General features: G+C 52.0%; 2 protein-coding genes across 3 annotated transcripts in view; both read left to right on the top strand.

The window, feature by feature from the left end:
- Positions 1 to 2,904, top strand: part of PTPN9 (protein tyrosine phosphatase non-receptor type 9) — a 75,308-nt gene extending 72,404 nt beyond the window's left edge. The window contains exon 13 of the mRNA XM_045795148.2: positions 139 to 2,904. Within this exon, the coding sequence (XP_045651104.1) occupies positions 139 to 353 (215 nt within the window). The 3' untranslated portion in view covers positions 354 to 2,904. The remainder of the gene's footprint in view (positions 1 to 138) is intronic.
- Positions 2,905 to 10,063: 7,159 nt separating this feature from the next.
- SIN3A (SIN3 transcription regulator family member A) overlaps positions 10,064 to 16,840 on the top strand; it is a 70,877-nt gene continuing 64,100 nt past the window's right edge. The window contains exon 1 of one of the 2 annotated variants that reach the window (XM_045795152.2): positions 10,064 to 10,103. The gene's annotated coding sequence lies outside the window, so the exon portion shown is untranslated. Of the gene's footprint in view, positions 10,104 to 14,206; positions 14,473 to 16,840 lie in introns of those variants that run through there. The other variant, XM_045795149.2, reaches the window with a different exon arrangement.

Raw genomic sequence — 16,840 nt, forward strand, 5'->3', positions numbered from 1 at the left:
CAGGCCTAAGACCACCTGGCCACCTACCATGAGGCACCTTGCCTTTGAATTCATTCATCTAACCTGCCTGGGTCATTTGGTAGAGGGAGGGACAGAGGAGAGATAGACCAGGTATGACCACTTCTTTCCTTCCTTCAGGTACCTTCTGCTCACTGGACATCTGCCTGGCACAGCTGGAGGAGCTTGGCACCCTTAATGTGTTCCAGACGGTGTCCCGCATGAGGACCCAGAGGGCCTTCAGCATCCAGACCCCTGAGCAGTACTATTTTTGCTACAAGGCAATCCTGGAGTTTGCAGAGAGGGAGGGCATGGTGCCTTCCAGTCACAACCTCCTGGCCATGGAGGGTCAGTAACTGTCCCACGATCCTCCTACGTGCTGGCCAGCCTTCCTTAAACTACCCTGGACACCGCTGAGCCTATAGGTTGCCATCAGTTACGCTGAAGCAATGGACCAACCTCTCTCTCGTGTCTCCTGATGCACTCGTGCACGCAAGGCAGCCTTTCCCTTTGGCTAGATAGATGTGGTGAGATTGCCACTAGAAAGGGCCAGCAGCAATGTGTTCTTAATTCCTAGCACCTGCTATCGAACTGTGCCTTATTAAAACCAAATTGTGGCTATCGGTTTTTCCAGGGGCCCCGAGGTAAGTGGGGGAGGAAACTCCCTCCCCCCTTTCCCAATGCCATTCTCCTTCTCAAGGTCTCTTTCTCATTCCTTCCCTTTGCTAGGATTTGATGGGGAGGTTTGGTGAGCATCCACCTTCCTTCCCAGAGAGCTTGACCAAGTTACATACTCTAGAGAACATCCCGAGTGCCAAGCACGTTTATACCTAGGGCGTGTATTCCAGTCTTTTCTGTCATTCTGTGTGTGTGTGTGTATGTGTGCGCACGCGTGCGTGCTCGTGTGCACGCGCACTTACGTGTATGGGTCCATATGTACGTGTGTATATAATATATATTGTATGTGATAATATGGTCGTATCCTATAAATACATATACACAGAGATACTCCTTTGTAGACTTTCCTGGGGCTCCGTGTTGCAGTTCAGGACTCTTTGCTTCCTGGACCCTACTGTTTATCCTGGACTAGCTGGGGCTAGGGATCATATCTTTTGTTGTCAGAGCGCAGAGTGGTGGAAGAGAACACACACACATCCACTCTTCATGCTCCTGCCACACAGGCCCTCATTCTTACATAATGATTTATCTCTTTCCAGGATACTGGAGCCGAGAATTCTGATTTGTGGTGACACTGGTTTAACTCAGCATGAATTGCCCTTATCTAATGATTTTATTCTGTTTACTTTTCCAATTTGGGGAATAGACCTCCACTGTGATTCCAGACCCCTCTTTCCTCTGCCTGTCCCTTGGGGCTTGGGGTCTGGTAGTAAAGATGTGCAGTCAGAGCCAAGAGCAATTGGTACGAAGTCTTAGAAGGAAAGAGAGGGAGCCCAGGTGTGAGAGAGAGAGGAAACTACTATGAGAATCCCTCCTTGGGATAATGAACTGGGGCCCCTTTTTCTTTTGCTAGAAAGTTGCTTTCCTTATGCAGCTTGGCCCTGTCCACTCAAATGCCCATCTCTTCCTGCCTAGCAGCCTGCCAGACCTTGGAGCTCAAGCTAGGCGGGCTCTGTGTCAATACAAAGCTTAACCTCTGGCTGGGTGAGGCAGTTGCCTGCAATCACTGTTTGCCCCCTATTCACCCATCCTGCCCCTGTCTGCTCCCAGCCTCCCCAGCCTGATGTGCCAGGGATGGAATCAAGAGTGCCCAGCACTCTACATTCCCAAGAAAATCCCAGGAACCCCTAAACCTTCTCCCATTCCAGATGAGGTTGGCAGCTGATCAGACCTCAATAATTTTATACTGTAATAAGCTCTTTGAATGTATATATTCTTATTTTTACAATCTTTTCATTTTGTATTTAACATCAATGGACTGAGTCAGATTCAGAAAATAATTGTAAATGTTCATATTCAATATCTTATAGTGATACAGTTTTGTATTTACGTATAAATATACCGACATGATCAAACCCTTTTAGCTTCATCAATTTAGTAGCAGTCTGGGCTGGGAAGGTGAGAAGGGGGTCCAAGAGCTGGTCTGGGAGGGATGGGGAAGCAGGGAGGGACCCAAGGCCTGGGTATCTGAGACTTTCAGTTCTCAGAGCCATCTGCTTTATCCATAGGCCATAGCCCTAGCTCTGGGCAGGCAAAGGGAACCACCAGTTGAGTGCTTGCTGAGTGCCAGTCTCTGTGCTTGGTGCTTTCCCCCCATTACCTCATTCAAACCTAACAATAATCCAGTGAGCTTAGTATGCTCATTCCCTTCTATTTCTGTATAGATGAGGGGGGTAAGGTCCAGAAGATCACAGCGATTTGCTCTGGAACTGAAGCTCAGGTTGGTTTGCTCACAAAGCCATTGGCCTCTTCACTGTGCTGCTCTCTTTCAAAGATCAAGATAGTGTTTTGTCCTTGGAAACCAGAGGGAAATTTGTTTAGCTCCCCTTTCAGAGTATGAACAGTTCCTAAATTCCAGGTAGTTGATCCTGAGCCCATGCTGCATATATGGTGACAGAGTCGGTGACTGATGCTCCCAGGTAGACCCTCCTGGAGTAGGGTCCTGAGGTTTGCAGGGTACCAAAGGGATCATTCTCCCAGGAAACACCATATGTAGGGGTACACTGGTCTTTGTGGGAGGATCTTGAGTCATTCATTTGCATCTCTCTCTTAGAATGGAACCAGAAGCTTTGTCCATGTAGCACCATGCCCCTGCCATGTAGCTACTCCCTGTTGACCAGTGACAGCCTGCCCAGTTTGGGCAGTTCTGGCCTGGAGAGTGTGCAAATACTGAGGGTTTGTGTTTTTTTTGTTTTTTTTGTTTTTTTTTTAATAAAGTGATAGCTAACATCTACTGGGTCCTTAATTCTGTTCCACAAAACTGTTCAAAGTGCTTTCTAGATATTATTCACCCCCTCAAAACAATCTTTTGAGGTAGGTATTGATAAAAACAAAACAAAACAAAAAAACTGAAGCACAGGAAAATTTAATTAGCCAATCAAGAACCCAGATCATCTGACTTGAAAGGACCTGTTGTTAACACTTCTACTAGACTCCCTCTAAGGATGCATCTCCTGATCTGCCCACAGATTTTTCAAGTTTCTTCCTTGAATCAAGAAACCAGCCCTTTCCCTGGATGAGTCTGTGTTCTGTTGGGGGCAAGCAAGCATAAGGGGTGAACAGGGATACTTGAAATCTGGGAAAGCAGAGGGGTCTGGTAAAATGTGGAGGGAATAGAATTAATGATAAGAGATCTGGAGGAGGCAGCCCTGAACTGTCTTGTTTGAAGAGGCTGTAACCAAAGTGTCCTGCAAATTCGGAAGTTATACATGAGTTGCACATCTGAGGATTGGCGAGGTTATTACTTGCAAGATATCCATAACAGTGCAGATTCCTGGGTCCTGCCTGGTAGGTGGTTAAGTGAGTGACAGGATGAGCCAGGCCAGAAGCACTGTCGTAGGTCTGTGTCCCTGACTCTGAGGAAGGGTAGCAAATTGATTCCTAAATCTGAGAGCAAGGGATCAGTGGCTTTCCCCTGTTGCCGTAGTTTACATGTAGCTTTTACCATTGTGAAGAGAGTGATTTCCCAAAATGTGAGCCTACCTGTGCTAGGTGTTCACAGAGGGAAAGAAAGGGGAAGACAGAGAAGGAGCCTGGATCTGTTCAGGAAGTCAAGGCTCTCACACAGAAGGTTGGTGAACGAAGCAAGAGAATCCACTATCAAATGTTGGACTATATAGTTGAGAACATAAGATAAAGTGTTCAGGGGGGAGAGAGCATTGTGGGCCTGCTCAGTCTTCTTCCCATTTGATTGCTATTTTTTCACCTAACTTATTGCTTCTAGCATTGGTCCCTTCATCCTGCCTGTCCCTATCAGCTAGCATGGGACTCCAGAGGTGAAGTGTGCCCTGACACCCTCAGCTTAGGAGGGCTATCATTGTCAATCTCCATGTCACCACATGCAGGTAAATGACAGATTGGGACCAAATCTTGGGAGACTGGACTATGTAGCATTGTAGCTTGAGGGAGATGAGACTGCTCTTAAAAGCTTCCCATCTGTAGGGACAAGCAGATATGCATACGGAAACTCACAAATCAGAGACCTGGGGGGAAGTGGGCCAGGAAGAAAGCCTTCGTAGGGTGACTGAGCTCTTTGGTAGTTCTGAGGTCTCACCACTCAAGCCAGCTCCTAGCTTCATTTTGTAAAAGAAGGGTCTACATGAGATGATACTACCACAGGCCTTCCAACTCTTAAGGGGCTAGTTCTTCAATGAACAGTGCGAATTCCTGTAGAGGAACCATCAGGCCCTTCTCTGGTTGAGTCAGCTCCCACTCCCAATCTCTAGTTTTAAGTTGTTTTCAAAGTCTCTTCTTTGAAGCTGCTGCCACTTCCCTATATTGTCTTAGGTCCCTTCCTACGTGGCCCCCAACTTGGAAAGCAGTTCCCCTGTTATCCCCAGGCCAAGGCCTAGGCCTTTAAGGCTTCTGTGCTGCTCCATGTGGAACTGACAGAGTGAGTCAGAGTCAAGGAATGAATGAACCAAAGTCCCAGAGTTCCCCGCTGAGGTTCTTAGATTTGTCTCAGACCTTGGTCACCACCCACAGACCACCGTTCTCAGGAGCTAAAGCTCCCTCTAGGAAGGAAACAGATTTTCTTTTGGGAGGTGTCTGCCCTATAGTTACCATCACAACAGTTGTGAATATCAGGTGTTGTGGATTGCTACTTTTAACTGACCACAGAGAAGACTGGTTCTTCACTACAAAAAGAAGGGTAGCACTCTCAGAAATCTGTTGAAATGTTTAATCTCCCTCCACCACTTACCATCACTTTTATAAAAAATCTACGCTAAATCTGGCATGCTGCAGTCTTTTATTTTTTCTCTCTCTCTCTTTGAGTATAGGAGACACATGATGTTACATTAGTTTCAGGTGTACAACAATGATTCCATTTCTCTGTAAATTATGCTGGCATACTGCAGTCTTAAATACCCATATTTTTTCTGGCTGAGGCCAAGGTGGACATAGCTAGCTACACCAGAATCCTAGCTAGGAGTGTTGGATGGAGACTGGGAGCAGTGACCCCTTTTCAGCAGTTCAGGGTAATATGTTCCTGATGGTTGTTAGGACTCGGAGATGAAAGTAGGAAAGCAAGACAGTGAGATGTAGATAGAAGGTAGTCAAAAAGGGCACAGTGCCCCTCCCAACTCCAGACTCACTTCCTTCCACCCTCCCCCCACATCAGAACCTGGCTACTTCTCTAAGCTAATGTAGCTGTCTAAAGCCTCAAAACTGGCCAGATGCTCAACTGAGCCTACGTCAGCCATTTCATCCTGTGGGGTCTCCTTTGCTCCCTTGATCTTGAATGAATACCTTATTCTACGGCCAGCATCCAGTGGATGTATGGAGTCTGACCTTCAGGACAGATAATAGTCTGGAGATGTCAACTGGGGACTTAGTTCAGATAAAAGCGGGAGGCCCTGGAAGTGGCTGAGAACAGAAGGAGGAGGGCAAGAAGAGAGGAGAGACATTTGGAGTTACGAACATTAAGGAGAGGATAAAAAGCCTATGAAAGATTCTGATTAACAGACTGAAGTAACAGAGGACATGGTCGGGCTGTATTCTTCTAGCCTGGTCAGTGGAAAGGAGCCGTTCGGATGAATGAACAGGATTCAGAAATGCAGGTTCACTGGAGGTCTCAGAGCACGGGCTGACGGAGAAGTAGTGTGAATGGGAGGTGAAAGAGTAGAGACTGCAGTCTTTGGGCTATCTTCAAGCACAGCAAGGCCCACATTTGGACAAAGTAACCTGCTGCTTTAAAAACCAAAAAAGTTACCAAACAACTGACATACAAAAGAAAACATTTTGAAAATGTAAAGCCAGGTAAACTGGGGAAATATTGTTATACTTACTTTTTATTAATGCTTAGTGAATGGAAGACATTTCATGGTAGTGAGTAGCGATCTTAAAACCCACAAAAAAATTTCAAGCCTCCAAACCACCCAGAAATTAGGACGATGGAATATGTACAACCTAAGCCAGTTGGTTGCCAGAGAAATGGTCTCTTCACACAGTGGGATTGTTGGGTCTTTTAGGCCAGTCCTAGGCTCTTCTCTCAGACTCAACACCAGGGACTTTGCATGTGAAAGGCCGGGGGGGGGGGAATGGTGAGGAGATAAAGGAGAAAAAAAGTCTGTGAAGTCCTGACTAAAGGGTAGGCATATCTTTTTTTTTTTTTTTTTTTTTTAAGTAATCGCTCTGCCCAATGTAGGGCTCGAACTCACAACCCCAAGATCAAGAGTCACATGCTCCACAGACTAAGCTAGCTTAGCGCCTCGGGCATACTTTATTTTTAATCTCACAACAGCCCACTGAAGTAAGTATTCTAATTCTTAGTTTATAAATAAAGGGAATTGAGAAGATAAATAACTTGCAAAAGACATCCAGCTAGGAGGTGACTAAACTGGGATTCTGACCGATAGTTTGAGCTTTTCCCCTTGAACCTATAGGGCGAGTTGCACTGGGAGTGGCGAGCAAGCCTCAGATGCCCCTCACCTGGATATTCCCAAGCTGGCAATGGGCTGCTATAGCTGGTAGAGGTTCTGTCAGCAGGGTACTGGCACTGACAACTTTCTGGCAGAGTCACTGAGTGCAGGCCCTAAATGTCTCAATCACCACCTACCATAAGCACTCTAAAGAACAAATGAGTCCTTTTTGTGAATGAGGGTGTGTGTACGCGCACGCACATGCATGATGCCTGTGAGACAGGGTGTCAGTAGGTGTGACAGTCTTGAGTGGTTTCGTGAGGTAAGGATGCATGTATGTATGTGGTTGCGAGAAATATCTTGCCTCTTTGAAGATAATTTTTTTGGAAAGGGCCAGAAATCATTTAGAACTATCTGGGGACAAACTGCTCTTGGACTTAAGGTGGGGGGGGGGCAGGAGGGAGACTGTGTTTCTCAAGTCCCAACCAAATCATGGGCCCTAGTCTGTATAGACAGCACGTGGGGGGTGGACAAAGCTCAGCCTTTGGGTCCAGACAGACTTGACTTGGGCAAGTCACTCTACTGCTCACTATAATTAGGATAATAGTCCCTAACTCACACAAAAGAGGGCTCCTGGGAATCAGAACCTGGCTTCCCAATGTGACTTCTCAAAGGAAGGCGCTCATCAGTATCCATTCACTGTTTTGTCCTGACAGAGTAGGGTTGGGGTAGGGTGAATGTAACCAGTGCAGCTGGAGGGTCAATGTCACCAAAACAAATACTTTCCCAGTCCCACTCTGGGACTGGTTCTCTCATGTAGGCATCAACGTACTGAGTCAGAAGCAATAATCCCTGGACCCCTTCCAAGGGGCCTCCTGTGCCTGATTGCTATGGGCACTGTGTGCTCAGAGGTGAATTAGGTAGAGTGGCTATCCTCAAGGAGCTCTGTCTAGGGAACTCTTTTCAGGAAGGGATTGCCAGCAGGCTGGTGCACTTCGGAGGGTAAGAAGTGTCAGCAAAATCTGGTTCTCTGAATGGGAGTAATAACTCTGGTTGCAAATGTTCTATAATTTCATCCACAGTATACCACTTGTTGTTTAGGCTTACAGTCAAATCCCTGGGCCTTTGGCCTCCACAAAAGCTTAGAACTTTACTAGGTGTATTAAAGCACATTTAGTCATCAAATTTGATCTTCATAACAGGGCAAGGATTGCTGTTACTCTTGTACAGGACGGGAGACATCTGGATAATCAGAAGAGACTAAGTGAGAACATGGGATTCAACTTGCAGACTAATGTTCTTCTGGTCTACTACTACTCATATTCTCACAGTATCTGTTATGCCTTCATCTAGGGCAGAACCTCTTGGGAAAAAGAGTAGAAATCTGAGATGGAGCTCCAGACATCAGGGGATCTCTGTTCTGAATTAGAAAAAAACTCGGTTCTCACCCTAGGAAGCCCCCAGTCTGAGAATGAATCTCAACCTCCATGGCCCTGCTAGGTGCTGGGCCTCCCACTGAATACACAGTCCTCATCTCCTGGCCTTCCCCGCTCCACACCCTCTCCTTCAATGATTCCATCAACCAAGCTACCTCCCAAATTCTAGTCCCCACTTCACATGGGATGACCCACTGCCCTTCCTAAATCGGTATTTCTTCCCACCTGCCCTCCCTCCTTAATGGCAAGCTTCCCTCCCCATTAGAAAACCCCCTTCCCTATGGACCCTGAGTGAAGGAAGGGTCCTAGAGCCTGTCTTTCTACTCCAATTTCCACCCTTGTCTCACAGGAGGGGGATAGGCCCAGGGGAACCAGTACTTGCCTAAAAATATATCACCAGTCACTGGCCAGGCCAAGTCTAGAACCCAGATTACCCAACCACTAACCTCGAACTCTACGATCTCTTCACATACCAGCCACAGACTCCTTCTTTCCCTCCAACACCCAAACCGAATTAGTCACCCAGGCCCCTTGAGTCTTTCTCAAACACATCTCCCTTTTTAAATTCTTTTCGCTTCCCATTGCCACTGCTCTGGTCAAGTCCTCATTACATCTCACCTGAATTGTGGGGACAGCCTAACTAGCATCAGGCCCCACTCTGTCCACAGGACTCTAAGGCCCTTCACATTCTGCACACCCCACATTGGCCACATGAACTTCCTTTCCTGGATGCCTCAATCAACAGGTCTTTCTTGCTCATTCTGTATGCTCTGGCCCCAGGCTCAGCTCTGTTGAGCACAGAGATGTAGGGTAGCCTCTTTCAACTTCTGGTTGGAAGTTAGAACAAACACAGCAAATGATTCAGGGAAGGATCTGAGTCAGAGTTTTTGACTTGAGGGCTACTGAAAGTAGGCAAGGCTTTCTGGATTGGGTGGCTGGGAGAGAGAAAATAAATTTTCCCTTGGCTCTACCATGTATCCCTCCCACCAGAAGATGTATCTCTGTTGTCTCCAAACCCAGTATTACAATAGCCTTTGTGCCTCACCTTGATGCCTATAGGCACCCCTCACTCAACCACTCTCAGAACTAATCCAGCTACTGGGATGTTGAGCATCTTAAACCATAGTTCTGAGCCTGTAGTCCTGTGGCTATGCTACTAGCACATTATGTTGTGCAAGTCTAAGAATTTTAACCAGGTATTAAAGTCTTCTGCTGTTTGGTTCCATCTTTCCAACACTGATTTTCATTACTTCAGCCACATTTGAAGGTCCTTACCAATGTTTTCCATTTATCCCTTTGTGCCCTTTGCTAAAAAATGGCTTGCCCCCTTCATTTCTGCCCGATGAAAGCATCAAGACCCTACTTGAGTGACAGCCATCTCCTGCATGAAGACTTTTCCAGTTTTCCTCAGCTAGGAAGAATCTCCCTGCTCTGAGCTCCTATGTCTATTTATATATACATTTCTGCCTTGCCTTACTTAGCTCTTGCTGTAGCATCAACTCGGGTAGGTCTGGAGCCCTTGAAGGGTACAGAGAGAGCATCTCATCCGGCCTCTGTAATAGCACTCAGAAGCAGGTGCAGTATGAATGTGTCTGCCTCACCCACGGTAGGTGCTCAGACAAGCGCCTGTTGCCTGAACGCAGGACTTGCAGCTTACACCACTCATGTTTAGGTAGCCGCTAACACAATGGGCCGGACACGATTAGGTTACACAGCCTGGGGAGTCGGGACATTCCAGCCAGTCGCTAGGGTGTCCCTACCAGCCTCCCCTACCCAGCTCCAAATCGGGTGTGAGTGCGATGGAAGTGGGGCCGGGTAGCCCCGCTGAGTCCTCCTCCGAGTCCACCCTACGGATCTCTGAGTCTTAGGTCTCCTTGCAGTCCAAGGGTCTCAAGAAACTCGAGGAAGCGGTACCGGAGAGACTGGGGCCTCTGCCACGGATGCGCTTCCCACTCGCGGCTAGTTTAATTTATTTATTTAATGTTTTTTGGAGGGAGGGAGCGTTCAATGAAGGGGAAGAGGCGGAGCGAGGGGAGGAGGCGGGCCCAGGCTGACTGACGCTAGCGCCGGGGAGCCAATGGCCCGTGGGGGGCGTTCCCCCCCATTCAGGACTCCTCGCCTGGCTCGGAAGGTATGTTAAACAGCTGCTTTTAATTTGGTCTCCCCAATCTCTGGCGTTTGGGGGGCTAGCTCGCTGGCCAGTCGCTCAGGCCGGTCCGCCACGGTGCGGGCGCCGCGGGCCCCGGGACGGAGCTAGGGGAGGCTTGGAGTCCGGCGGCCGAGGGAGGCGCGGGGCAGGCCAGGAAGGAGAGCTCTTGGCGCCGCCCGCTCGCCAGTGTGTGTGTTTCCAAGCCGGGCTGGATTCGTGGGGAGGGGGTTGGCCCGGCCCGGGGTCGCCAGTGCGCCGGCCGTGCTGCCTAGTTTATTTCACCGAGCAGTCGGTTTCGGTAGGTTTCGGCGGCAGACTGGGTAAGGGGAGGGCAGGGGGAGATTCCCTCCCCCTTCGCTCCTGGAATGCCTTTTAAAAAAATTATTGTAAAGAAGAAAATAGGGGATATTCCGTACGCCGACTGGAACCGAGCCCGGGCTGCGGCGCGCGGGCTCGGCAGGGGGCGGCGGCCTGAGCCCGGCGGGCCAGGCCCACTGAGCCCGCGGCGCCCGGAGTTGGTGGAGAGCTGGAGTTAGCAAGCGAGCCGGAGCCCGCGGCTTTCCCCGCTAACCATGCTGGGCGAGGGCGGCAGCCTCCCGGAGGGTTTTGTTTCGGTCCGCAAACTTGTCGGAGGGGGCGGTGGGCACGATCCGGAGAGGCGCGGGTGCCGTGGGCCGCGGTTGTTATGGACTCTGGGGGCGGGGGCAACGCCGGACTTGCGGGAGGGGCGGAGGAGGCCACCGGAAAGAGCCCCCAGCGCCTGGGCACTAGCTCCGCGCGCCGGTCTGTGTTCTCCGAACTCCCGGGCCGTGGCAGTAAAGCCAGCATTCGGCGCCGGAACCCGCCAGGCCGCGAGCCCGCGCGGAACTCGGCCCGGGGGTGTGGAAAACCTCCAGGAACTCGGTGGCGGCTTCGACCCGCGGCCCCAGCTGATCCTCTTGCAAACATGGAGCTGCCTCCTTCCCCGCCCACCCCAAGGCGGCCGCGGCCGCGGCGGCGGCGGTGGCGGCGGCGGCTCCCTTCCCCTCCCCCGGTCGTGAGGCTCGCTCGCTGATGGGGCGGGGGCGGGGGCGCGGGCGTGTGAGCGCGCCCACGAGGGGGTGGCCTGAAAGGGGCAGTGAAGGTCGGAAACTGGGAAAACAGTCTCCACGCTCGGAATCGGGAAAAGGAAATGCATCAGCGGGCGGGGAGGGGCGCGGGGGGCGCGCCTGTCAGCCGGGATGGCGGCCGCTGGCTGGAAGGCGGGGCGCCGGCGCTAACTGCCGGGGTCGAGTGGGGCGTGCCGGGAGAGGAGGCGCCGGGGCCTGGGCGCACGGAGCGCAGGGCTACCCCGGCCTCCACTCCTTGGCCTAGCCTGTTTACTATCTACTCCAGCCGCTGCTTGTGCAACCCGCCCGGAGGGGAGCTGAGGGGCGGGGCCTTTCCCTCTCTCTTCCACCCACCTCGGGCTCCTCTGGAGGGCCCGCCTTCTCTTGTCTTCCACTGGCTGGGCGAGACTCCCTTTTTTCCTTCTCGGTTCTCGACTGGGTGACATTCTCTCGAGCTCCGCCTATCGGAGGCCGGGCTGGAGTTTAAGTTGCTAGGATTTTTTTCCGTGAAGGGCGGAGGGAGGATTCCTGCGGCTGACGTGAGTCGCAAGGTCCCGCCCCCACTCCTGATTGGTGAGATGGATAGTCTCCGCCCCCTCCGCCCGAGTGAGCTAGGAGGGGGAAGTCCACCCCCGTTCTCCGCCCCCTCCCCTAGCCTGTGTGCGCGCTCCGCACATGTGTGAGTCCCGCCTTGCTCCTTCGAACTGTCCTCCCGCCCGGAAGTCCCGGGTTTGGAGTCCTTGGTGGAGGGGGCGGGGAAGAGGGCGAAGAGAGCTGAGAAGGCACACAATGATTCCTCTAAGGCTCGAGATCTGGTAGCTTTGCGATGAAGTTAGAGGTTAATGGCATGAGTGGATTTCGGGGGCCTCGGCTTCAGGGGTTCTGCAGGGGTTGGGAGAAGGGGTGGGATCTGGCCTTCCCCGCCCAGTACTAAAGTTGTGACCCTGCGGCCTGGCTATTCCCGCGCCTCTTGACTTTACGGAGATCGCCCTGAATTTAAGCTTGAGAACGCTGCGGACGCTGGCAGCTTGTTCTAAGCTGGTTTTATCTAAAACTCTGAGCAACCTACGATTGGCCTGGGTGCCTTAGGCAAGGTCCAGGGTGGCTCACCCCCTATTGACAGAGAAGTCGGGGGCGGCCCAATCCTGCTTGGATTCGAAGTGGTTCTTGAGATCCAGGTGGAGCGTCGTGTGGCACCCAATCCAGGGAGCAGGGGACGGCCCAGAGTGGAACGTACCCTCAGTAAGTTCTGCAGAGGTGCCGCTTCTTTCTAACCTCGGAGAGGTTTGACTCGAGGGTCGCTTTCGTTGGTGTGACTTAATTTTAGAGCTCCGTCCTGGGGCAGGGCTTGGCTCTATCTGTTAGCTACTCATGGAGTTCACAGTTCACTGCCTCGTCCTTGCGGCTCGAAGTCATCCTTGGAGTCAGGCCCACCTGTTGCCAACGCTGGTTTCCTTGTCGTCTCCGCTGGATTGCGGAGGAGGACAAGGTAGGATCTGGGAGCGGGTTCCCTGGGGCCTGCCACTTGGGGACTGACACGGCTCTCTTGGGGGAGTAGCCTTTTTGCTGGAGAGCGGGAAAACTCTAGTCCCGCCCCCTCCTTTCCTGGCGCTCCTTGAGCGCCCCCCAAAGCAGGGCCAGCGTCCGTTCTCCGCCCCATTTGGTGAATAAATAAAAGCAACCTAGGCATTGCAAGCACTTTGTCTCTGTGTGTTTGAAGCTCTGTAATGAGAAGGCCTAGGGACGCCATTAAAACTTGTTGGCCACAGGAGTAGGTGAACAGCCATTCTTATCTTTTGTCACCAACTGTGGAATTTTTATTCTTTGTATGAGGTGTGGGGTGAAGGTTCATTTATACTGTGGCCTGTTTGGTCTCCTTACTCAGTTCGAGTTCGAGTATGCCTCCAGATCTACCCTGGAGATCGCAAACGCCTCAGACCTCACGCTCCGCCTTCCGGAGGCTTGCCAGGGCGGTGGCTGTTAGGGCCCTGCCTTCATTTTGGTTATCTCCGCCCTCTTAGGACTGCACACTCAAGTTTAGGGATTGTCGGTGTTAGAAGTGTGCAGCCACCCCTAGCTGCCGGCTGGCAACTACTGGGGTTATTTTTCGGCTTTGGTCTCCAGCTCTTAATTCTGTACGTACTGAAAGAAGCTGTACGGATCCGATTGCTCCGGATATTTGTGTTTACAAGGAGGCAGCGTGCGGAAATATAAATTGTAGAGAGAACTGGATAGGATGAGGTTCTCTTTCTTTCTTTCTTTTTCTTGTAAGGAGTCCTCCGCGGTGGTAGTGCTGCTGCCTCTCCCTTTCAAATCCCTGGGCTTCGGATCTCAGCTGCTGAGCTCTGCGCCCCCTCCTGTTTCGGGCCCTGGAACTCTCTGCACTTCAGTCTCTAGTGTAAACATTCCACAAAAGGACTGCTAAGGTTCGGCCTCCTCGCGCGGGGCGGAGTCAGCTCCTTTCTGGACGGGCGTCCTGGCCAATGGAGGCTGCTACCGGCGCCGAGATATCCAATCGGGTGGTTGGGGGCGGGGCCTGTCTCACACGGACATTTTACCCCACATCGGTTACTTACCTTCCTGGGGCAGCGAGAGAGCCAGGGGATAGCCTTCCAATGCGACGACCGGCGAGGGCGGGAGCCGACTTGTTGGGCCTGTGGCTGAGACCGCACGGGGCGGGATATGTGGAGTCCTCCAATGAGACATGAAGAGCTCCCCTGCTTCCTCCAATAGTGTTGAGGCGTGGGGGTGGGATTCAGCAATTCGTCTCCAATAGGCGGGGTTGAGTTAGGGAAGCTCCCCGCCAATAGGGGCGTGGAGAAGGTGAGCGGCTCCCCCTCCCCTCCCAGTCGAGGGGGAAGGGGCGGGCAGCCGGCAGGCAGGGCGCAGCGATTGGTTAAACCTTTGACGGGCGGATAATGCGGCCTGTGGTGGAGCGAAGTTGAGTCTTCCCTCTGCGGGGCGGGCCGGGGGAGTGGGCGGGATTTCCCGGGTAACAGAGAAGCGGCCGCGGCGGTAGAGGCGGCGGAGACGGTTTCTCCATCTTTCCCCCCCTCCCCTTCCCCCCTCGGAGTTTCCCTCCCTCCCTCCCTCCCTCCTTCCCAGTCTGGGCACCGGGGCCTGTGACCGTTTCGTTAGCGGAGAGGAGGCTGCCAGTCCGCTTCGGCGGGCCTGTGCCTGCGCCGTTCTCGGGGCCTCCCTGCTGAGCCCGAGGCTCACGCCGAGAGGGACACGCAGTGAGGAGCGGCCGAAGCAGCTTTGCGGTGAGAGCACGCCGGGCCAGGGTCGGGGCGGGGAGCCTGCTGGCGGGTTACGCTGGACTCGAGGGTGTGTATTTTTAGGGGGGGGCTGACCTCCTTGGCTTCCCGTAGAGCAGGCGGGCGGGAGGTGTGTGGATGTGTGAGGGGGGTGGGGGGCGGAGCGGGGTAGCTCTTCGTGCGGGAGGGGGAGGAGAGCGTAGTCCCGGTGCGCGCGGAGGGGGCGGGCTCTCGCGCCGCCGCTCAGGGGCGGGGCCGGCGCGCGCGTGCGATTGTGGAGAAAGGGGCGGGGCCGGCCCTGGCTAAGTGCTGTTTGCGGTCGACCACCTCTCCAGTCCTCCCGAGGTGGGCGGGGCATCGGCTGGGCAGCCGCGCACTGGCATGCTGGGGTTGGGGGACGAGGAAGGGGTCTCCCGCGTGTGGCTTCGGGGCGCGGCAGGGAGGGGGCGTGAAGTCTGCTTTCCTCCGCCTTCTCGGGATCCGGTTGGCCGGAGGGGCCGTACGGAGCGGCGATGCCACTCCCCCAGGCCGCCCTCCCCCTCCCCCCGGTTTCCGCCTCCTTGGCAAGTGAGGCGGGGTTCGGGAAAGCCCGCTGTCCGGTCTGGCTTGGAGTCGCGGCGCCCAGATCTGCCCCGCCCTACGTCTCCGTGGGGTGGGAGGGGCTCCCGCCGACTCTGAGCTGCGGAGGTGTCAGGACTTACTCTTGTGGCTCGGCCATGCCTTTTGCCTGGGGCAGGAGGGCTGGGTGCCAGAGCTGCTGTCTCTGCTTAGCTCCACGCCGCGTAGATGGCACCGTTCAGCTTTGGAGAGTGGGAGCATGAACACCGCCACTCCCCCCCCCCGAAATGTAATTATTGGGAGAGGTGATCAAGGTCCTTTGGTTGGAGTCTGCGGTGGAGTGGCTGCTCGTGCTGTGACCATGCTTCCGCAGCGGTGATTGTGGGGGGAGGGGCGGAGAGTCATCAGAGACTAGAAATGTGGCCGGGGACAACCTTTCTTGGAGTTCCCTTGCTGTTCGGTTACTGTGGCTGTACGGGGCGGGGTTTCCTTTGAGCCAATAGGGTGGTGGGTAGTTAGGCTTGGCCACTGTTAGGTGCTTTAGGACTTCAAACCCTGTTAGCCAGAAAAAGTCTTTAACTAGGCTGAGATTTAGAAAAGGAAGGGTTGGATTTACATTTTACTATTTAAAACGAAATGTTTATAAAAGATGGTGATTTAAAAAAAACCTCAGACTGAATAAAATACTCTGATTTCTTCGGCTCTTGCATTTTCGAATGCTTTCATTGTACATACAGGTGGTTCTGCTATGTAAGCTTAATTTCACAAAGAAATAAGTTGCAATTTAGGTAACTATAGGTGTTCTTGAAAAATCTTCTCTTCTGGTTTTATGTAATTCTGTTAGAACATCTAGACCATTTCTATTTATATTCTGTAAAACATAGTGTTCTTGGCCTGTTTTGTTACAGAGAGGGTGAAGTCGAGGACTAATGTAGTTTTGTGTATGTGACTTTCGTAGCATTGCCCTCCGACGTGTATTGGGGAGTTGCCTTAGGACATTTCATGTTTAATGAACAATTTTATTTTTTTAAGTTTTTTTTTTTTTTAAGATTTTATTTATTTATTCGACAGAGATAGAGACAGCCAGCGAGAGAGGGAACACAAGCAGGGGGAGTGGGAGAGGAAGAAGCAGGCTCATAGCGGAAGAGCCTGATGTGGGGCTCGATCCTGGATCGCCGGGATCACGCCCTGAGGCGAAGGCGGACGCTTAACCGCTGTGCCACCCAGGCGCCCCCTAAGGTTTTTTTTTTTTTTTTTTTTTAATTTTAAGTGATCCCTACACTGAGCATGGGGCTCGAACTCAACGATGTCAAGAATCGCATGGTCTTCTGGCTGAGCCAGCCAGGCACCCCAACTATTTTAAATGAAGTTTTTGCTCTGACTTGATACATTCTCTTTTCTTAAGAGAAATTACGTGGTTTTGGTATTTTTCATGAGAAAATAAACATGGAAGGAATATATTTGTAGACTAATACCTGAGCAAGCCCTCTGGCTGATACCTGAACTGAACTTAAATTCTAGATTTGTGCTTTGTTCAGTTGGGACTGAGAGCTTGATGCCCTGCCCTATATTCACATGAAGAGAGTAAGTCCCACCTTGGTTAAGGAAGTAGCAGTGGCAGAGGTAGTTTTTTCGTTTGAGTGATGGTGACTGTATTAGAATTGGTGTGGAGGCAGAAAGCCTGGATATCTTTTCTGATGTTAAAAACTGCCAAAGATAGTGAAGATAGTGGAGAGTCTACCACTGAGGAAGGTTTGGTCAACACATAGTTGTTCCTACCATTGGCAGTGCTGTCTGCTGGGAAACACAGAAGATG

This window comes from Ursus americanus, chromosome 28 (genome assembly GCF_024610735.1).
Source record: "Ursus americanus isolate L20-20 chromosome 28, mUrsAme1.1.p, whole genome shotgun sequence".
NCBI classification, from domain to species: Eukaryota; Metazoa; Chordata; class Mammalia; order Carnivora; family Ursidae; genus Ursus; species Ursus americanus.